Consider the following 15,469-nt stretch of genomic DNA (forward strand, 5'->3'; position numbering starts at 1 on the left):
CTAGCTGTGTGACCTTGGGCAAGTCACTTAACCCCAACTGCCTCATTCTGAGTCATCTCTAGTCATCCTGATGAATATCTGGTCACTGCATTCAGATGACTCTGGAGGAGAAGTGAGGCTGGTGACCTGCACGGCCCTCCCTCACTCAAAATAAAGTCAAGTGCAAGTCATGTCATCATTTCTCTGATGGCATGGTCTTCTTTGGCAATGAAGGATGAACACACACACACACACACACACACACACACACACACACACACACACACAGAAAGACACGAAGTTAGGAAGTTCTCCCTGACATCCAGACTATAATTGACCCCTTGCAGCTTGGGCCAGCGTTCCTAAGTCTGCCTTCTGGGGCCAAGCAGGGAAACAAAATGTTAAATTCCTCTTCCCCAGGACAACCTTTGATGTACTTGAATCAAGAAATGAATCCATCAACAAGTAATTCATTAAGGGCCAGCTCTGGGCCAAGTACTAGGGATTCAGAGATAAGATAGTTATCCTGTTTTCCCTGAATTTCTCTTCTCCAATTTAAATACCACCTCCCACTGCCCAGTGCCCTCAATCCAGCCTCAAATGGCATAAAACAAAGGTATTTCCCTATTCAGCTGGCCCTCACTATTCCCTCTGCCTGCTGTACACTGTGAAAATGTAGTGAGTGCCTGCAAGGTACTGAGGAGGTGGGAGGTGGGGAACTGGAGGCAGCAAGGACAGCTGCCTTTGTAGAGCTTTGGTGGGGAAGCGGACAGAGAGATGGGTTGGTACCTGAGAGATTCTGGGCACAGAGTGCTGGACCTGGGTTCAAATCCAGCCTCAGACACTTCCTAAATGTGTGGCCCTGAGCAAGTCATTTTGCTTATGTCTGCCTCCGTTTTCTCATCTGTGAGATAGGGATAAAAACAGCCTGGGTTGTTGTGAGGACAATGAGATATTATTTGTAGACTGCGTGGCACTGGCATAGAGAAGAGCTATATAGATACTTCTCTTTTCATCCCCCCTTCCATCCCCCAAACCTCCCACCCCCCAGATAGGTAGGCAGGGTTGAGGGAAGGCTTTTTGAGGACTGGACAGGTGTGAGCAGGCAAAGGAGGAAAAAGCCAGTGGAAACAGACAGATGGAAGATGTTAGAAAGAGAGGGGGTCTTGGAGGGGGATTAGAGAAACTGAGAGAGCATGCAGTCAGGTCAGAGGCTGAGGCTGCAGGAGATCAGAGCAGGACCAGATCAGAATAAAGCAGAGGAACCACAGAAACCTTCCTGGAAAAGTCCCAGAGGCTGAAGGTGGCCCAGCCCAGCAGCTCCCAGACAGGGCAGTGGTGTGGCTCCTTTGTCTATGGGTCCTGAGTCCCCAGGTGGCATCAGCCAGAGAGTGTGCCAGTTCAGAAGCTTTCCTGCCCCAACCTCTTTCTGCTTTAAAATCATCAAGTTAGTGCTCATTAACAAAGACAAAGATGTAAAATCAAGATTGTTTGAAAGCCACCTGTAAATGGAGTCTTATTCACATTGACAAATATCTGTTTCTGTCTCTGTTCCCTTCTCTTTTCCTTTTGTGTAACTTTTCCCCCTTTGGATTGAGTTGCTCTAATTCTTTTTCATCTTCTATCTCCAGCAGCAGCTACATGTTTGTTGATTGACTGTCAATTGACTTTTTCAAACAAGGCTGTAATCAGTGTGTTCTGACTGAGCTTTCTTCATTCAGCATCATTTCTTGTCTTTCCATATTTTTGGATGGGGGAACAGGAGCCTGTGATTTTACTTGTACAGGGAATTCCCAGGTGGTAAAGTTTTCTCCACTAACACAGTGCTGTATCTGCACTGTAGACTCTTAGAGTCACGCGGGGCACAGAGAGAGTCTTGCCCAGTGTCCCCCTGCAGCCAATGCACATACGAGGCAGGATTTGAACACAGGTCTTCTTGATTCTGAGGCAGATTCCCTAGCTAGGATGCCATGGTATCTCTAAGTCTTTGTATTTTCCATATTTGCCATATCCTGTAGCCCAGGAATATTTCATTATTTTAATACACATGATATCAATTTCATTTGTATTAATGTATTATGTAATAGAAAAGATCTACTGTATTTGAATATGTAATCACTTATATATACACACATATAACTAGAGGGTTTACAAAGAGCTTTGCATACTTTATCTGATTTCAGCCCCATGGTAGCCTTGTGACTTAGGTTCTACAGGATTAATAATGTCCTTTTTACAGAGCAGGAAACAGACACTCCTGGAGTTTTAGTGACTTGCCCATAGTGACTGTCAAAGATGGGCTTAGAATGCAGGTGTCCTCCAGGTTGAACCCCTAGGCCATTCCCAGCTCTTTGAGATTGGAAGTGAAGCAGCTACAAATGCCAGAACAGATAGGTCTGTTTTTTCCTCTTTTACGATACCTTTAGGGTATAGTCCCAGAAGAGGGATCACAGGGCCATGAAGCAGGATCACGTTGGTAATTCTCATTGTGCATTAAAGGGTTACACTCATGCTTCTGAACAAAGTCCATACGAGTTCTTGTTTCCCATCAGTGTGATAGTGTGTCTGTTTTCCCACAGTCCTGCCACCATTGAGCTTTATCCTTTATTTAGCTGGTTTGGCAGCTGGTGACAGGTTTAAGAGTCCCTCCCAGTTGTTTTAACTCCCATTCTCTCATTAGGAAAGAGTTTAAACTTTTTTTAGGTGCTTATTGGAACAATCTGTGGGTTTCTCACATTTTTTAGAATAGTTTTCTATATCTTGTGTGTGTGTGTGTGTGTGTGTGTGTGTGTGTATGTGTTGCTAGAAGGCACAATAGAGCATGAGGCCTGGAGTCAGGAAGACCTGAGTTCAAATCCGACCTTGGACACTTCCTAGCTATGTGATCCTGGGCAGGCCACTAAACCCTGATTGCCTCAGTTTCTTATTCTATAACAAGAGCTGGAGAAGGAAATAAAAAACTATTCTAGTATCATTGCCAAGAAAATTGCAAACAGGGTCACAAACAGTCAGGATGGAATCTTTTAACCCCTAAACTCTTACAGATGGAAGAAAGTTTTTATCACTTGACATTTTCCTCTTTTTCTTCCCATAGGTTATCATCATTTGCCTGGTCATCATGGACGCCTTACTGGTGCTTGCTGAGCTCATGTTAGACTTGAAAATCATCCAATCAGACAAGGAGAACTATGCTGCCAAGGTACACCACACATGGCTTATTTAGTTTTTCACTGTTCTCTCTTTTACCTCCCCCCCGATGAAATGACCATTCCCCACCCTCGTCCCATGCCCTCCAAAAAAGATCTCCCAAGTGTCCAAAACCACTCTGTGAAGTCACAACATCCTGAATAAATTCTGAGGACTTGTTGTGAAGAATGACTCTGGAGCAGGGGGAAAGTGGCCCAAGTTTGCAGAGATCATGTCAGTGGAGCCCAGGCTTCTCAGCTCCTACTCCAGGGAACTCTCTCCACTATATATTATATGTCTTCTCCCCCCGCCACAGACTCAATCACCAAGGTAGATGGTTAGAACTGATCCTCTCCACTTTTACATGTGCCTTCTCTTTCCCTTCTCATTGATATGTCTTTATTGAGATAAAAATGGTCAGTCAGTCAGCCAACAAACAATTAAGCACTTACCATGTGATAGGTGCTATGCTGAATGCCAAAGTAAACAAATAACCAAAGAAAAACTCACAGTCCTTGCCCTCCCAGAACTCCCATTCTAATGGGAAAGACACAAACCAATATGTACATTTGAGATGTCTACTACAGAGCAAAGGGAAGGAAATCTCAGGGGACAAGACACTGGTAGTAGGGAGGGAAGGTGGGAAGGAAGCCTGGGAAGCCAGAAGGCAGAGGGGAGGCAACCAAACATTCCAAGCCTGAAGGATGGCCAAGGCGAAGGCTTGGAGACAGGAGGTGTGTTGTCTGTGAGGAACAGGCAGGGGGCCAGTGTAGATGCATTGGGGAGTGGATGGAGGGGTATCAGGTGTGAGAAGACTGGAAAGGTAAGAAGAGGACAGCTTATGGAGGCTTTACAAGCCAGACAGAGGATTTTAGAGTTGATCCTGGAGGTAAGAGGGTACCCAGGAGCTCCTAGAGCAAGGGAGGGTCATGGTCACACCTGCACTGTAGAAAAATGATCCTTATAGCTGAGGAGATGGATTGGAGCAGGTAGACCCCCAGCACCTACTGAAATAGACCAGGAGGGAGGTGTTGAGGGCCTGCACCACGGTGAGGGTGGTGTCACAGAAGACAAGGGAGAGTCCTCCCTTCCAAAAAAATTTATTAATTTGTTTTCAATTTTCACCATTCACTTCCATAAGTTTTAAAATTTCTTCCTCTCCCTTCCCCCTCCCCAAGACAGCATGCAATCTTATATGGTCTCTACACATACATTCCTATTAAATACATTTACACACCAGTCAAGTTGCATAGAAGAATTATAACAAATGGGAAAAACCATGAGAAAAACAAAACACAACCAAGCATAACAAAAAAGAAAATAGTCTGCTTCATTCTGTATTCTGAAGCCATAGTTCTTTCTCTGGATGTGGATGGCATTTTGTATCATGAGTCCTTTGGAAATGTTTTAAGTCCTTGCATTGTTGAGAAGGGCTAAGTCTATCAAAATCAGTCCTCACACACTGTGGCTGTTTCTGTGAACAATGTTCTCCTAGTTCTGATCACTTCACTCAGTAGCAGGTCATATACGTCTTTCCAGGTTTTCCTGAAGTCTACCTGCTCATCATTTCTTATAGCACAATACATTCATATACCACAACTTGTTCAGCCACTCCCCAATTGATGGGCATCCCCTCGATTTCCAGTTCTTGGCCACCACAAAAAGAGCTGCTATAAATATTTTTGTGCACATGCATCCCTTTCCCATTTTTATTATTTCTTTGGGATACAGCCCTAGAAGCAATATTGTTGGGTCAAAGGGTATGCACATTTTTGTAACCCTTGGGGCATAGTTCCAAATTGCCCTTCAGCATGACTGGATGAACTCATAGCTCCACCAACAAAGAATTAGCATTCCAACTCTAGCACATCTTCTCCAACATATGTCATTTTTCTTTTTGTCATGTCAGCCAATCTGATAGCTGTGATGTAGTGCCTCAGCTGTTTTGATTTGTATTTTTCTAATCAATAGGTTTAGAGCATTTTTTCATATGACTATAGATACCTTTAATTTCTTCCTCTGAAGACTGCTTATTCATATCTTTTGACCATTTATCAACTGGGGAATGACTTCTATTTTTGTACATTTGACTCAATTCTCTATATATTTTAGAAATGGGGCCTTTGTCAGACACTAGCAAAAATTCTTTCCCAGTTTTCTGCTTCCCTTCTAATCTTGGTTGTGTTGGGTTTGCTTGTACAAAACCTTTTCAATTTAATGTAATCAAAATTATTCATTTTGCATTTCATAATGTTCTCTATTTCTTGTTTGGTCAAAAATTCACAAGGGGGTGTCTTTGAGGGACATTGCAAAGGTAGAAATGGCAAGATCTGACAATAGATAGATTGGATATGCAGGGTGACTGTGAGTTAGGAGTCCAGGACTGCATTGAGTTTTTGGAGTAAATGATTGGAAGCAGGTGGTTCTCTCAGTGAGGAAGAGGGAAGGGTTTGGGAGGGCAAAGATAATGAGTTTTGTTTTATATATGGTAAGTTTAAGATGTCTCTGAGGCATCCAGTTTGAAATATCCAAGAGGATTCATGATTCTGTAGCTCAGTAGAGAGACTGGGGCTGGCTGTAGAGACCTGGGAATCCTGTGCATAGAGTTGGAAGCTGATGAGCTTACCAAGAGAGATAACATAGAGTGAAAGGAAAAGCAACTAAGGACACAGCCTAGGGGGACAGGCACAAGTGTGCCATGAGTGAGAAAGCAGCCAGGGAGACTGAAGGAGCTGTCAGCCAGACAAGAGGAAGCAGGAGAGAGCAGTGTCATGAAAACCCAGAGGAGAGAGTATTCAGGAGGAGGTGATCGAAAATGTCACATCCTGCCAAGGAGTCAGGGAGGATCAGGATGGAGAAAAGGCCATTCAGGCAGTTAGGAGATCAGTGGTGACTGTGGAGAGAGCTGTTTCAGTCAAAGGATGAGATCAGTAGCCAGAGGACAGAAGGCTTAGCAGGAGGAGAGGGAGTGGAGGCACAGACTGGAAGTGACTTTCTGAAGACATTCACCTGAGAAAAGGAGGTGAGAGTGAAGGTTTTTTGAGGATGGGGCAAAGATGGGTGTGTTTGCAACAGTGGGGAAGCAGACAGTAGATGGAGAGAGGTTGATGCTGAGAGAGAACAGGCATGGTAATTTTGTCAGTCTGGTGGAGGGGATGGAATTGAGACCAATTGTAAGGGGTTGACTTTGGCAAGAGAAAAGGCCACCTTTTTATCTGAGATAGGCAAGAGGAGGAGATAAAAGAGGAAGATATTGAGAAATTTGAGATGGGGAAGAGGGGAGAAGATGGAGTTCTCCACTAACTGTTTCATGGGTTTGTTTGGGGTTTTTTTGGTGAAACATGAGGCATGGTCCTAGGGTGAGAGTGTATGGTAGGGGTGTAGAGGAGGAATTGAGGAGAGATCAGAATGTTTGGAAGAGCCACAGTGGAGGGGGAGGGGACAGTGAATCAATCGGAGAATAATATAAAGTATGTTTTGCTTCAATGAGGGCCCAGTTGAAATGAGACAACACTAGTTTGTGGTTGGTCCAGTCAGTAAGATTTTGTGATTTCTTCCTGCTTGGTTCAATAGCACATGAGTAGGATTGAAGGAGGTGAGTAGTGGGAGTCTTCCAGGGTTCAAGCTTTGTAAGGCATGATAATCAGCTGGATAGAGGGACAAAGGGAATTGTGCTAGAAGATAGTGTAGAGTTGAGTTGATTCACCAAGGGAGATATGGTAGCCAGTCAGTTCAGGGGTGATGACCTGGGAAATAGCTAAGGGGTAGAGATGATGAAGATCACAATGAGTTTAATAAAAAGGGTTGAGGGTTGTAAGGCAGAGGAAAAGATGGAATGATAAGAGATGATGATTAGATGAAGGAATTTCAGAGTTCATGAACATGGAAGTAGAATATTTGGGCATGATGGCAAGATCAAGGGGGTGGGCATCTCTTTGAGCAGATGAAGTGGAGTGGAGGTCATGGGAACTGAGTAAATTCAGGAAGGTAGATGTTTGATGGGTTATCAAAAAGTATGTTGAAGTCCCCTGATATGAGAGTAGGAGATGGGAAAGAGAAAAGTTTTGAACCAGGCACTTAACTTTTTGAGGAAAGAAAGAGGGTGCCTTGGGCTGGGGCATAGGCTGGGGTGGGAGGATGTCTTTAGCTAAAAACCTCCAGGATTTCCTATTGAATAACAGATTTGGCTAATATGAATGTCAAAACAGGAAGTTGGCTAGTGAGGTGCTCAAGGCAGGATTTGAAAGTGGTAATGGGGGAACAAGGAGTATTCTGACTTGCCCACCACAAGCAGGGAGCTGGGAGAGGAGAGGATATAGAGAAAATGTATCCAATACTAGAAACTGCCTGCCTCAGTTTCCTCCTCTGTAAAATGAGTAAAACAACAGCACCTCCCTCGTAGAGTAAAATCACAGGATAAAATGAGACAACATCTGTAAAGTGCTTTGCAAATCTTAAAGTGCTATATAAATGCTAGCGATTAGCAATAGAAGTGGCCAGTGTACAACACAGGTCTTGTCTCTAAAGTTCCTGTTTCTTATCTCATGATTCCCATTAGAGTCGTGAGGCTGCCACTGTCATGGCTTCGAATGTCAGCCTGCTCTTTCTTTGATTCTCAATTCAATAAACTTTTTAAAGCATCTGCTATGTATCTGATGAATGGAGTGGACACAGAACCACCCTCAAACCCAGAAAGGCGAGGTTTAAGAACCACTTCTGACATGTACTGGCTGTGTGACCATAGTGAAGTTCCTTAACCTCTCAGTGCTCTGGCATATTCTGTAAGTCTGTGAGTTGCAGATTAAGTGCCAGCCTGTACTGGTAGAGAGAGTTTCCCTGCCTGGGACTTCCTTCTACAAGGGAAATCACAGGTCCAGGCCCTCTCCCTTTCTTCTGTGTGCAGGCTGCTGGGTACAGTAAGACAGAAATGGAACAGCCCCTGACCTCAAGCAGCTTATGCTGTATTCATTACTCATTAGAGTATGCCTGCCTGTCCTCACTGGATCATAGAACTAGAGCCAGAAGAGATCTCATCAAATAAATCAAACATTTCTATTAAGTGCCTACTGTATGCCTGACACGGTGCTAAGCAGTGTGGATACAAAGAGAGGCAAGCATGGTCTCTATCCTCAAGAAGCTCCCAGTCTAACTGGGGAAACAACACATGCAGAAGTCTGTATAACTCATCTAGTCCAACCCTTTCCCCTCACCCACCCATTTTATAGATTAGGAAATGGAGGTCTAGGAAGGGCTCAGTGATTTGCTCAAGGTCACACAACTAACAAGCATCAGAGTTTGGATTTAAACCCAGATTCTCTGGATTTCATCACCACCACCACCACTATTAATCTTGCTGCTACTAGGTTGCCACCATTGCTATTGTAACCATTGCTGCTTTTACTACTATAATTACAGCTATTGTTACTATTACTGTTACTGTATCTGCTACTACTACTACTATTGCTACTACCGTTACTACTACTATTACCACACAACCAGCACCATTGCTACAATGACTACTGTTAATACTACTACTATTACTACTACTATCACTCCTAGTATTAATACTCTTTCTACTATCACCACCACTACCACCACTACTGCTAATACAGTTCTACACTGTCTTGAATAGAAAGAAAAAATTTATTTACATTGGGCAACCCAACCAACATAGGCAAGAACACAAAAATGAATAACCATGCAGGGCAAAACCAGGAGCTCCTAACTTGATCATCTATCTAAGTAGTCAAGAAAATGCAAAATGAAAGAGAGGCCAAAATAGATGGAGATGGAGGAGGGGATTTCCTAGAGGAAGTACCTTTTACACCAAATCTTAAGGGACTTGATGAATGTCGAAAGAAGGTCACACTTGTACTTAGAGAAAGCCCTAAAATAACACTGGGTATTCCTTTTACCTTAAAAGTGAGAGTCTCTCTGGAAATGCACAGATGCACAAAGCATGAGAGTTCACTTTTTCAACAGAAGGAAGCAGACATAGACGTTTCTCAGTGACCATACAAGTTGTTGAGTGGAGTACGTATGGCTAAGGGAGCATTAACAGAAAATCTATTACTAGGTAAGGACTAGACCATGTTTTAGAGCAAGAGAAGAATTTCCCCTATCTCCCTTCTCTGATGTTTCAAAGTGGTGGGAGGCTGACCCAGGGCTTTTGAAAACAACTGTATGCCTGTCTTCTGAGATCAACCTAGCTAATTTTTTAAAAATTTATTTCCTTTATTTCCAAATATGTCACTCCTTACTCTCCTATCAGCCAACATCACTTTTAAGAAGAAAAATTATAAAAGAAAAAAGGGGGAAAAAAACAAGTTCAACAAAACCAACCAACATATCAGTCATATAGAATAGTATATGTGCTCAATCCAATATAACAGTATACATACCACACGCATAACCTCCCACATCTGTGAAGAAGAGAAGGTAGTAGATTTTTTCCACTCTTCTCCAGGGACTAAGCTTGGTCATTATAATTAAAGATTGTTCAATTTAAGGTTTTATTTTTAAATTTTTCCATTTATATTTTTTGGCCTTTCTTTGCGTCTCCTGTGCTTAGCACGGTGTAGCACGTAGTAGGTGTTCAGTAAATGCTTGTTGACTGACTACATTGCTGCAGTCATTGTGTATGTTGTTTACCTTGTTTTGCTTCTCTGGATTCTTCAAATTCATCATGTCTTTAGGTACGATGATATCCCATTGCATTTATGTAGGGAAACTTGGTTGCCCATTCCCCCAACAATGAGTTTCTTGGTCTAGCTAATTTCAGAGAAGCTTATCACCAGGTTGATCACAGGATGATGAATTCTTCAGCCATAGCAACTCAAAGACAATCTGCTAAATTGTTTTGAATAATGTTAGCTAATAAAAACAGCACTTATCTGACACTTTAAGGTTGACAAAGCACTTCATATATGTCATCTCATTTGCGTTTCTTAACCTGGTAAGGTTGTTAGTCAGTGAAGATTTGTTAAGTGGCTACTGTGTGCCAGGAACTGTGCTAAACTCTAGGGATTAAAAAAATAGGCCAAAGACAGTGCCTGCCCTCAGGGAGTCCATGAGCAAACAACTATGCAAAAACAAATTCAATACTCGATAAATAGGATATAATTAAGAGATGGAAGGCACTAGAACTAAGAGGTGTTAGGAAAGGCTTTCTGTAGAAGATAGGATTTTAATTACGATTTGGAGGAAGCCAGTGGGAGGAGATGAGGAAGGAGACTAGTGAGAAGGAGGAGGAGGAGGAGGAGGTGATGAGGATAGTGATTGATGATGATGATGATGTAATGCCCAGAGTAGGTGTAACATAACTATTGGCCTGTTTTTCTAGGTGTTCCACTATCTGAGTGTAGCCATCCTGACCTTCTTCATGATAGAAGTTGGATTAAAATTATTCGTCTTCCGTGTGGAATTCTTCTACCACAAGTTTGAGATCCTGGACGCTGTTATTGTGATTATCTCTTTTGTCCTAGACATTGTCCTTTTGTTCCGAGAGCATGCCTTTGAAGCCCTCGGTTTATTGATCCTTCTCCGACTTTGGCGAGTGGCCAGGATTATCAACGGTGAGTCCTAGTAGTGGCAGGTCCTCCATGAACAGTGGGCTGAGCAAGCTGCTCTGAAAACTGGACAGAGGTGGTAGGGGGTACCCATTCTACAAGGCACTAGGCAATCTTGGGTTCCAATCTAACAAACATTTATCAAGTGCCTGCTTCAGGTCATGCCTTGCTTGGTGGTGGGAACACAAAGACCAAACACCATGGTGTATCTGTCTTCAAGAAGCTTATCTTTCTTTTTAAAAAATTTAATTTACTGACACCCTTTATTCTTACAGCACAATAATTTCAGGTAGGTGGCACAGTGAATAGACTTAGCATGTGGAGTAAGAAAAACTTGAATTCAAATCCTACCTCAAACACTTACTGTGTGAACCTGGGTAAGACACTTAATCTTTGCCTGCCTCAGTTTCCTCATCTGTAAAATGGGGATAATAATAGCACCTACCACCCTGGGTTGTTGTGAGGCTAAAAATTAATAATATAAAATGCTTTGCACACTTTAAAGTAGGATATGAATGCTAGCTATTACTATTTTTATCATCATTATTAATTTTTTATAGATAAGTACTCCCATATACAAGCCAGAAATAAAACCACCACCCCTTTATAACACTTAAGTAAAAAATAACCAATACAGTACCCATCTAACAATGAATACAATGTTCTGCCCCTAGACGTCCCCATCTCATTGTTGAGAAAATATATTTCATTATCTATTTTCTAGTACCAAGATTGATTATTACAATTAATCAAAGTTCTACTTCCTTTTTCATTCTTTACATTACATTCTTTTAGTCATCTGTTGTTCAGTTCAGTTCACTCTGCATCAGTTTATTAAAATCTTCTGGTACTTCTCTGAACTCCTCACATTAGTGTTTCCTTAGCATTCGATGAGATTTCATTGTATTGGGTGGGGTGAGAATGGGGATAAGTTATGTGCCCACACCCCCTATATATTATGGTCTTTTCTGCTACTAAGGAATTGAGCACCCTAATGAGGTGCAAAGATCAAATGTCCTATCATGACTTCTCCTGTGGCTCCATGTTGGTATTGTAATATGTACTTTGATGAGAAATAGGACTTCCCTTTGTACTTAGAAGATAGGAAATTCTAATCATTCCTTCTAAGGCTAATGCCTTTGTACTTCGGTATTTTCATGATGTCACTGGTGTAGCATTTATTCTCCTGATACAGACTGTAATCCTCCCCTGACTTCTTATCCTGAGTGATCTTTATTGATCTCTTTCCACCAGACTGGTCTACTTGCTATTCCCTGACTTATAGATTTCATGAAACATTGCTGTGCCTTTACAAAGACTGTCCTATATACATACATACATATTCACATACATATATGTATATATAAAAATATTTTACATTGTAAATGTACATATATATTGTATTTACATTGTAAATTTATGTGTGTATATAATATATACATATGTATGTATATATTTTACATTTATATATATTTATAATATATATATATATATATATATATATGCACACATAATCCATTCCCTCCTTCCTTCTGCCTCTTAGAATTCAAAACTTCCTTCAAAGCTCAGGGCAAATGCCACCTTCCCGGGACAGCCTTCCCTATTGGCCCTACTTGTTAATTCTCCTGCAACCAGTCAAAACCAACATTTCCTAAGCACTATATATCTGCTAAGTGCTGAGGATACAAAGCACTAAAAGAAATGATGACTGCCCTCAAGGAGCTTACCTTCTCTTAGGAGAGATAACATGTACATATGTAACTGGGTATAAAACAGATACAAGAAAGATACATCGATATAGAGAAAGAGACCTCAAACTATATTGTGTTTATTTATCTGTTTAAATGTTGTATCTTTTCTACATCCCACCCTCCACTACCATCCCCTCACCAAGTAGGGTATATGTTCCTTGAGAGCAGAGACTGTTTTTTGCTTTTATTTTTCTATCCCCAACACTTAGCACATAGCAAGTATTTAATGCTAGTTGATTCAAATTGAACTTAAGGTTTTCGATGTGCTGACGATCTTTCTCTGACTCTTTCAACATGACAACAACAAAAATCACATTTATATAGTGCCTTAACATCTGAACACCCTTTACATGTGTATCTCATTTGATCCTCACAACAACCAGGTGAGATCAGTGCTGTTATTATTCCCATTTCACAATGAATTAACTTTAATTAAGTGACATACCCAGGGTGACACAATTAGCAACTATCTGAGGTCATCTTTGATTCAGATCTTCCTAACTCCCGGCCCACAGTCATACTTGGGCTAGTTATCTATTATCCCTCCTTCTGTTCACATGATGACCAACCTGTCCTTTTTTCTGTCCATATGGGCCCTTGATTATGTCTTTTACATCATTTCCTGTGCACGAATCATCTTTGGTAATGTACTGTAGTCTGAGTATACCCACTGTCCTTTTCTCCATCCTCTCTTAAGTCATTATTTGTAATTTACACCCTTCAAAGAACATGGTCTTCTGTGATTCCCAGCCACAAGAATGTAAATGAGTTTATGTAACTGAGAACAGATTGGTAGCATGTTCCTTTCTACCTGATCTAATAGCTTCCTTGCCTCCTTGACCTAGGTGGAGATTCACCTCTTGTAGGGTTATACTGGACAGGGAGCCTTTTCCGGGAAGAATTCCTTTTCTCCACTGGTTTGATAAACTTAGTAGTGGATAGTCTGGGAAATTGAGGCTGATGTGGATTGGAGAACACTAGGGATAGGACTTAGACCTTTTTGAAGGGAAAAGTCTAAGTATCAATTTGACTTGTGTATAAGGGGGGTTTATAGTACTCCACATGGATCCCTTCATGTCCTCTCAGAATCTCAATGTGATGGCACCTCAGAAGCCACTTAGTCCAATCTATACTCAAATCTCATCTCCAAGAAAGAAGTTCAAAACAGGTCATGGATATAAATGGAAACATTTAGTTACTATTGAGTTAGTCAATATCCATAGGTTTTGATCTTAGGGAGGGGAGAGAGGATAGAGAAGACTTTTTTTTTTAATTGACCAGATCTGTGATTCCATGGCCAGTGAAGAAACTCCCTCTATCAAAGCAGATGAGAAGCTGTTTTTGCAACTGAAGGTCTTGGGGTGTTGCCTGGGGCATTCGGAGATTATGTGACCTGGCCAGGGTCAAGGGTGAGGGTACATCAGAAGTAGGACCTGAACCCAGGACTTCCTGTTCCCAAGGCCAGCTCTGCCATGCTGCATTTCATATGGGAATTAACCACCAGTAAATAACAAAAAAAGCTTATGGACACATGTATAATCATAGAATCTCAGAGATATCAAAGGTGAACTCACACTTGAAGAAAAGTATACTCTATAACCCAGCCAACAAATGGTATTTTTGAAGATTTCTAGAGAGGGAGAATGACTACCTGCCAAATCATCCCATTCCACTTTGGGACAACTCAAGCCCAAATACTGTTTCCTTTACCTTTTGAGTAAGAGAATATCCTTTGAATAAGGCATATCTTGTTCCTTTTAAATAAAGCACACCCTTCTAGAAGCCTGTCTTGTCACTGGGCCAGCGATAGATACCTCATGGCCTAGGAAGACAAATGTGTCTCTTTCTGTTCACCTCTAGTTCCTCTTGTCTGTTATCCAAACTGTACATGTGTCTCAATGGGCCTTTCCTGAATTTTCATTTCCTGTTCATTTCTGGTCATTTCTATGGTTCCTCTTCCTGCATTGCAGCTACTCTACATGGTAGCTAGCTGGGTGGACATGCGTTTTCTCCCACCCCTCTCTCAGCTTAAAGTTCTTTGGATTCCATTCCTATTATCCTTTACATTTTGAATTTGAAACAAGCTAAGTTTTCCACTACAGAGTACCTTATAGGTCATAGTTTGCCCTTCACTCTTGAGGAGGCCCATGGTATTAGGGAGATGATGCCATGACTTGCAAGTGAATTGGATTTAAGTGAGGGAGGGTTGTGCAAAGTCACCAGCTTCACTTTCTCCTCCAGAGCTCTCTCGGTCCAGTGCCCAGATGTAGGTCAGGACAACTAGAGATGGCCCCTGTCAACAAGTCAGTTCAATGAGCAATTATTAACCATAGTGTCAGGCACTGTGCTTAAGCACTGGGGTTCCATAGCTAGTATGTGTGGCAAGATTTGAACTCAAGTCTTCACTCCAAGTTCAACACTCTCTCTACTGTAAGATAGATATCAGGAGATGAGGAAATGGAGCTGAGAGGAGGAGAGCTGAATATGTAGATTTGGGAGTCATGTGGGGAGACAACAGTTGAATCCAAGGGAGCTGATGAGATCACCAAAAGTGATACTATAGAGAAGAGGAAAGAGTCCAAGACTGGGCCCTATGACATGGGTTAGAGTTGATGATCCTGCAAAGGAAACTGACAATTACAAAATGAGAAGAGATTTTCCAGGAGGAAGGAGTGGTCAAGAATGTCAAAAACTCTTTAGACCTCAGCCAAATAGTATATGGTCAAAGGATAAAAATTGGCATTTTCTAAGGAATAAATCCAACCTATCAATTGTCATGTGGGGAATAAAATCACTAAAATTTAGAAATGAAAAATTAAAGCATCACTGAGGTTCCACCTTATGCCCACCAGACTTGAACAAAAAGGGAGAATGACAAAAGCTGGTGGAGATGTGGGGAAATTAACACATAATTAGTGGAAGTGTGAACTGATCCAGTCATTCTAGAAGGCAATTTGGTATGGTGTCGCCTGCCCCCAATTACTT

The 15,469-nt window shown here is 41.7% G+C and overlaps 1 protein-coding gene across 1 annotated transcript in view; it reads left to right on the plus strand.

Annotated features, from left to right (window-relative positions):
- The window catches only part of LOC140499282 (voltage-gated hydrogen channel 1-like), a 39,394-nt gene that overhangs the window by 20,342 nt on the left and 3,583 nt on the right, over positions 1 to 15,469 (plus strand). Inside the window, exons 4-5 of the mRNA XM_072600475.1 lie at positions 3,074 to 3,178; positions 10,508 to 10,739. Coding sequence (XP_072456576.1) covers positions 3,074 to 3,178; positions 10,508 to 10,739 — 337 coding nt within the window. The remainder of the gene's footprint in view (positions 1 to 3,073; positions 3,179 to 10,507; positions 10,740 to 15,469) is intronic.

Source organism: Notamacropus eugenii, chromosome 4 (genome assembly GCF_028372415.1).
Source record: "Notamacropus eugenii isolate mMacEug1 chromosome 4, mMacEug1.pri_v2, whole genome shotgun sequence".
Classification (NCBI taxonomy): Eukaryota; Metazoa; Chordata; class Mammalia; order Diprotodontia; family Macropodidae; genus Notamacropus; species Notamacropus eugenii.